Source organism: Cucurbita pepo, chromosome LG12, assembly GCF_002806865.2.
Source record: "Cucurbita pepo subsp. pepo cultivar mu-cu-16 chromosome LG12, ASM280686v2, whole genome shotgun sequence".
In the NCBI taxonomy this organism is placed as follows: Eukaryota; Viridiplantae; Streptophyta; class Magnoliopsida; order Cucurbitales; family Cucurbitaceae; genus Cucurbita; species Cucurbita pepo.
Genome location: NC_036649.1, coordinates 4,611,757 through 4,618,298, shown reverse-complemented (window position 1 = coordinate 4,618,298; position 6,542 = coordinate 4,611,757). Strand labels below are relative to the sequence as shown.

The 6,542-nt window shown below is 37.7% G+C and overlaps 1 protein-coding gene and 1 pseudogene across 2 annotated transcripts; one reads left to right on the top strand and one right to left on the bottom strand.

Annotated features, from left to right (window-relative positions):
* Positions 1-1,840, top strand: LOC111806527 (annotated as a pseudogene).
* Positions 1,841-2,275: 435 nt separating this feature from the next.
* On the bottom strand, positions 2,276-5,252 carry LOC111807307 (protein WHAT'S THIS FACTOR 1 homolog). Of its 2 annotated transcripts, none has more exons than XM_023692973.1 (2): positions 2,614-5,252; positions 2,276-2,417 (listed from the first exon to the last, which is right to left on the bottom strand). In XM_023692973.1, the coding sequence occupies exon 1, from the start codon at positions 5,072-5,074 to the stop codon at positions 3,689-3,691; it is 1,386 nt and encodes a 461-aa protein (XP_023548741.1). In that variant the 5' UTR covers positions 5,075-5,252; the 3' UTR covers positions 2,276-2,417; positions 2,614-3,688. The 2 variants fall into 2 exon arrangements, with proteins under 2 accessions (XP_023548741.1, XP_023548742.1); XM_023692974.1 differs by having other exon boundaries at positions 2,276-2,762; positions 2,906-5,252.
* Positions 5,253-6,542: the final 1,290 nt, after the last annotated feature.

Below are 6,542 nucleotides of genomic sequence, written 5' to 3'. Positions count from 1 at the left end.
GGAGGAAGAAGTTTTAAAGCATAAGAACGTTAATGTGTGGCGCACCTTTTCCTCTGTTCGAACCCATTCCACAGCCTTCCATTTTCTTCAACGACGACCCAAATCCATGGAGTCCCACTACATTCAGAGGTACCACAGCCACAATCCTACCGACAATCAGTGCTCCTCCGCCTTTTTGTTAATTAATTTACTTTTTTCTTTTAATTTTAATTNTCAAAGCTCCCGTTCACCTCGTACGTCTCTCTTTTCCATTTAATTTCAATTTGCTACACTTTATTTGAATCCTTGTTCGTAGAATGGTGATTTAGGTCTTAATTTGGATGAATTTCACTGTTAGTCTCTTGAAGTATTTGTATGGATGTGAAATTTTGGTGTTGATTTGTTAGGTATGGTCGTTGGTTAGGAGGTTCGATCGGCCACAGAGGTACAAGCCTTTTGTTAGTCGGTGTGTGGTGAGGGGAGATGGCCTTGGAATAGGGAGTCTTAGAGAAGTTGATGTCAAATCTGGGCTTCCAGCTACTACCAGTACTGAGAGATTGGAGCTTCTTGATGATGAAGAACATATACTTGGAGTCAAGATTGTTGGTGGTGATCACAGACTCAGGGTATTGCTTTTCACCCTCCTCTGTTCTTGGTTTCTCCTTGTAGTGCTTGCTCTTCATAATTTTCCTTTATAAATATTGCAAACTTGACCATATTACACTACTGCTGCGACATCCAACATCGGTTGGGAGGAGAACGAAATACCCTTTATAAAGGTGTGGAAACCTCTTGCTCGCCAGATGCGTTATAAATTTTTTGAGGGGAATCCCAAAAAGGAGAGGCCAAAGAAAAAGGAGAGGCCAAAGAAAAAGGAGAGGCCAAAGAGGATAATATTAGCTAGCGATGGGATTGGGCGGTTACCAATGTATCAGAGCCAGACATCGGGCGATTTGCCAGTGAGGAGGCTGAGCCTCGAAGGGGGTGGACGCAAGGCGGTGTGCTAGCAAGGACGCTGGGCCCAGGAGGGGGTGGACTGCAAAATCCCACATCAGTTGGGGAGGAGAACGAAACACCCTTTATAAAGGTCTAGAAACCTCTCCCTAACAAAAACCTGAAGAGTAAGTCGGAAAGGGAAAACCCAAAGAAGACATATCTGCTAACGATGAGATTGGGCTCTCGTAAGTTGATCAATGGTCAGGGAAAATGATATGACAGTATAGGCTTCAAACTCAAGATTGCAAACTCTTTCAAGAAAAGATGCTAGAAATGTTGATGTTATGATAGGAACTTGATTGTCACATGTATTTTCAATACTAATGCAAGTTATGCGACAAGTTGAGAAGATTTGAAATTCATTTCTTTGAGGCCCTAAATTCTGTGCAGAACTACTCTTCGATTATCACCGTCCATCCCGAGGTCATCGATGGAAGACCGGGGACATTGGTGATCGAGTCATTTGTCGTGGATGTACCCGAGGGAAACACAAAAGAGGAGACATGTTTCTTTGTCCATTCCCTTATAAACTGCAACCTCAAATCACTGGCTGATGTGTCCTTGAGGATGGCCGTGCTGCAGGATGAAGTCGAACCGATTCATCAGTGTCGGGTATAGTCGAACCAATCGATTTTTGTAGGTTGCAGCAGATTTGGCATCTCATTGGAGACTCACCCAGTATCCTCTTCTGATTTTGTTATCATATATAGTTTCAGCATTGTTCCTTTCTTTTGGTTTTCATTGTAAAATATGTATTATGGTTTAGAGATGGTTTGATGAGTGTATGGATTACTTGAGGTGTTATGTATATAATATGAACTTTGAGATGGTAATGCCAATCACTTTGTTTTTGCTTTTGCTACAATTTCTGATGCCATCTTATAGTTTTACATAGGAATTGATCTTATTTTGAACAAGAACTGTTCATCAGTATCTCTATTTTAATTCCCATATACATTTGATATGCATTCCAATAAGGTCAATCTTTTAAAGGCATACTCCTGGAAACAAAATGTTCTATAAAAGAAATTGAGTGAAAAAATGTACAAATACTCATGGACTTATTAGTTTGTCTTATTGAGACATGTTTTTACAGTTTAAATTTCAGTATGGATTTAAGAAAACTATATTTGTAGTGCAAGTTTAAGAAATCTAGATTTAACAAGCATATGTTTTTGCTATAATTCCTCAAAAACCTCAGTCGCACGCGCCGAGATCCATGACCGTTCAAGCTTGGAACCACCGTTCTGGAGTGATTTTCTCTCTTGAATCTCTCTCTCAGTTGTTGGTTTTCGAGTTGTTTTTTTTTCTCGAGTCTCTAAGCCTCGACTTAGCTGATATTAAATTGACTACTGCATCATGCTCATCGTCGTATCTTGACCACTACCATTGTAGCTTTACAATTATATTTCGTTCACTAAGCAATTTTGGCACCTGAATCACTAAATCACCACACGAAGCCAATAGAGAAGGAAATCCTAAGCACGCACAGATGACAGTGTAGTAGGTTGGTTCAACATTTAAATCAGTTTGGTTCGTGGTTTTAAATTGGTTTGATCAACATGGTGTGATTTAAATCTCATTCAACTCTAATTTATATACTTCCTTATTTAAAAGAGAGAATAAGCTTGTACTGACCTTGTTTCATCAAGAACAAAGGGTACCTAATAAAAAAGCAGTTTTTGTAATTGGCATATGCTTTGTTAAACCCGTAAGAACCATATTCTGACTTTTGTCTGGAGAATATCCAACAATCGATTCCATGGAGTGAATAATGGACCCAGATCCTAAAAACAACAAAGCTTTTGAATAAGCATGAGTAATCAAATGAAATAAAGCAGCTCGATAAGCTAACATCATATAACCCAATTGAGACATTGTAGGTCTGAATTAGAACTTGAAGTTTAAGAGAGAATAAGCTTGTACTGACCTTGTTTTGTTTCGTGAAGAACTAGTCTGAATTAGAACTTGAAATTTATGGACTCCCATTCTGATTGTTGGATTTTCATTGCTGCTGACTCATTCTAAAACCATATATGCTGTAGATTTTCTGGTCAGTGACCTCTTTTTGCAAATTCAAGATTTTCCAGGGACTTTTTTGCTAGACATTATATTCCTAGAGATTCTATTTTTGCGTATCATATACAAAACCTTACATTAAACTACTCTTTAGTTTCTTTTAAAACCTTGCTAGATCATTAAAAATATCTTTTCTTGGACCCCTTAAACCATACTTAAATCTCTTGAACTTCCCCGAAGTCTCTTTACTTTTCTCGAACATCCTTATCTAACTTGAGTATTACAAAGACCTTATTTTTAACTCTTTGTACATGAAAGGACATGGTTGTGTGGTTGAGGTCCATATATCCACCAAGAGGTCGCTCAACCCATTTCACCATTGTCTCTATGTCCTCAGCATCATAGATATGCAAGCTTTACTTCAATTTTTCTATCAATGCAGACCATAATTACATCTAACTAAAACACAATTCTAAGATTGAAGGACTAAATTTAGTATTTAACCAAAAATTTTATCCAATATGTTAACAGTAAGCAATGTAAAGGCAATGCTTAAATTTAATCTCCGATGGCATCCAAACTCGTATCGAAACCTACCTAATGTTTACAAACCGAAGTGAAATTCAAAGAGTAAACAATATGCACATAATATATTTGAGTAAACAATATGCATAAATATACAAGTTCATACCCCTCACCATCTTTCTTGGGGCCGTCCATCGGGTAATGCAGGAGGAGAAAGAAGCCTCTGATCAGCCATTTCTAAGTTATTGATCTGTTCATCAATCCAGTCATCCTCACCATCGTTGTCGAATTCATCATCGTCATCGTCGACATCAGACCATTCTTCACCTCTCATATCATCTCCATGATTGGTTTCTCGCCAATCCGTGTCACTTTCGGGAGCTCCTCTGCCTTTGAATTGAGGAACAGCCACAAGACCTCGAAACTTCTCCTTTATGATTAACAACCGATCTTTGTCGATCAACTGAGAATCGCGATATGCTTCTCTGAGGAAAACCGAGTTTTTATCCCCTTTCAACGAGACATAAAACATATTGGGATGCCTTATTAGCATCCCCCTCAACTGCTGGGAGAATCTAAACTCCTCCCGGAAATGAGTGAAATGATCAACAAGAGTTCTCTTCTCGAGTGTAAGGCTTAAAATCTCATGAACAACCCCACAAGCATGTTTCTCTTTCTGGGGTGTACCTGCCTTAATCCCTGAGAAATCAGAATACGGAGAGATATAAGGAATGTCCCTAAACTCATTCATTTTCCTCATCTCATTCTTCGAAAGCTTAAGCCCCTTAGGTAGCTTCACTCGATTAAACTTCAGCGGTCGGTCAATAATCAAATTCTTCTCTTCCAATTCTCTAGCTCGGTTCTCCTCCTCGGCTAACTCTGCTGCAGAAACAGCAAGTTCAGGATCCCAGTGTGTCAATTCGAGAGCTGGACCGCTCTCGGTTGCCACAACTCTAAAGTACTGAGGATAACGATGGCAAATCGTGTCACGAAACTCGGAAGGAAGACCAAAATCAGTCCTCAAATGTGCAATTTTCTCCAACAATATTCGCTTATCAGCAGACATCATCAGTAACTTCCTCAGCTTAGTAACCAACAAACCTTCCATTTCATTTCTGATCTTCAGCTCCTCGAAGTACAACCTTTCAGCCTCTTCCGTCAATTTAAATTTCAAAGAAAACGCTTCTTCTTCTACAATCTCAAATACTGCAGGGAACATCTTCAACAACTCAATTAGCCTCGTCTTTTCCTGTACACCTAAATCTCTCCTGAATTTACCCAAACCCCTAAGTGACATAACATTATCATGATGCTGAACTAGAATCTTCCTAATCCGAGTAACCAATTTCAGCTTCTTATCCCTCTGTATTACATTATCAAACGGAAGCTCCTTCCTCCATTTCACACCAGCTCTAATCGGTTGAAAATACACATGAGATTTTCTTGAATTATCACTAAAACTATCATTTCTGTTCCGAAAATCCAAATTCTTACCCCAAAATTCAGATTTAACAGAAAAGTAAGCTCTGTGCGGAAGAATGAAATGTGCGAACATGGATAGCGAAGCTTTAGGGGAAAATAGAGCAGTAAAAAAAGAAGAAGATGATCGGAGAACACACCTGGTCAGCTCCGGCTAATTGAAGGGAGAAGATTAGGGTTTATGTTCATCGGGAAAAACCCGGCTTCCAAGTCCGTAGAGAAAATTTCGTGGAGGCCGTAAAAGCCTATATGGAAAATATAGATTTATTATTCAAACTTAAAATAAATAAATAATTTTTTTTTAGTTTTGTTCATTTTCTAATAATTTCTTAGTACAAGTAACCGTTTTTTTGTATTTTGTTATTTATCATTACTTTTTTTTGTTATTATTGACGTGATATTATATTTTTTTTATTAAAAAATAATTTAAAATTTGACATCACACCATATTTTTATTAAAATATATTTAATATCTTTTCTTAAAATAAAAAATTTTAAAAATTTAAAATAAAAACTACATTAAAAGGAGGTAGATCAAAGAAGGAATCTAGTAGACATTAGCCGGGTCCAAACCTTAGGGTTCAAATCTAAACTTGAGTTTGAACCTTAACTTCCATAGGTCGATCCGTTTATGACTGAACCAATCCAAGCTGGAAGCTCAACCTTACGTCGGCAAAGCCTACGTGCATCAACCTAACCCGAACCGAACTGCAACCCATCACACATGCCCCTAACCACAACCCACAATTGACCTGCTACAATCGTTTTTGACGTAATTGGGAGTGTTTTAGGTTTTTGTAGCCTCTGGCCAATTTAAAATAATTGGAGCCAACTTCAATTATTAATACACTTGAGTAAATCAATTTCAAGATGATATTCTGATAATCCAAGGATATTAAGAAGTAAGTGGACTTATCGTTGATATGTCTTTAGGCTTAATTAGATTACTTGATTGATGCATGAATGACATGTACTCTATGACTATTTCTTACGTATCATTTTTTATTGTTATGATCCTACTTTTTCATTTAAAAATAAGGTTGCCATTGCGTGGATGTCTCGACAACTAAATGCTGAAAACCATTTACAAAAAATGTACTTTAAACATTATCATAGACTTAAACATTCACAAAGATCATCTAAAATTAAAAATGTAGCATCAAACAGATAGCAGCCAGATAGCGTAGGACTAAAACTTAAATGCAAAAAAAAAAAAAAAAAAAAAAAAAAAAAATGCCCTAAAAAGGAGCGACACTCGGCGACTACAGAAGTTGGGAGCCTGTGACAATTGGTAACAAAGCAGAGGTAGAGGAGAACGCGGCAGCAGTGCATGCGAGTTATCTCTATCAGTTATGGGTCAATACAAAGGGGAACCTTGCTGCATCAGGGAAGATAGTTCTTAGTAGCTACTTTATTTTCTATCCTTCCATCTATAGTAATCTCTTTTACTCATCTTCTTGAATTCAGTAATGTTTTGTAGCTAAACCTGTGGAAGGAGACATTTGGGTGTGAAATTGCTGGAAAATTTACTAGGTAAGGAAGAG

Excerpts from the sequence above, each read along its gene's own strand:
- LOC111807307 (XM_023692973.1), bottom strand. The coding sequence starts at position 5,074 with ATGTTCGCACATTTCATTCTTCCGCACAGAGCTTACTTTTCTGTTAAA.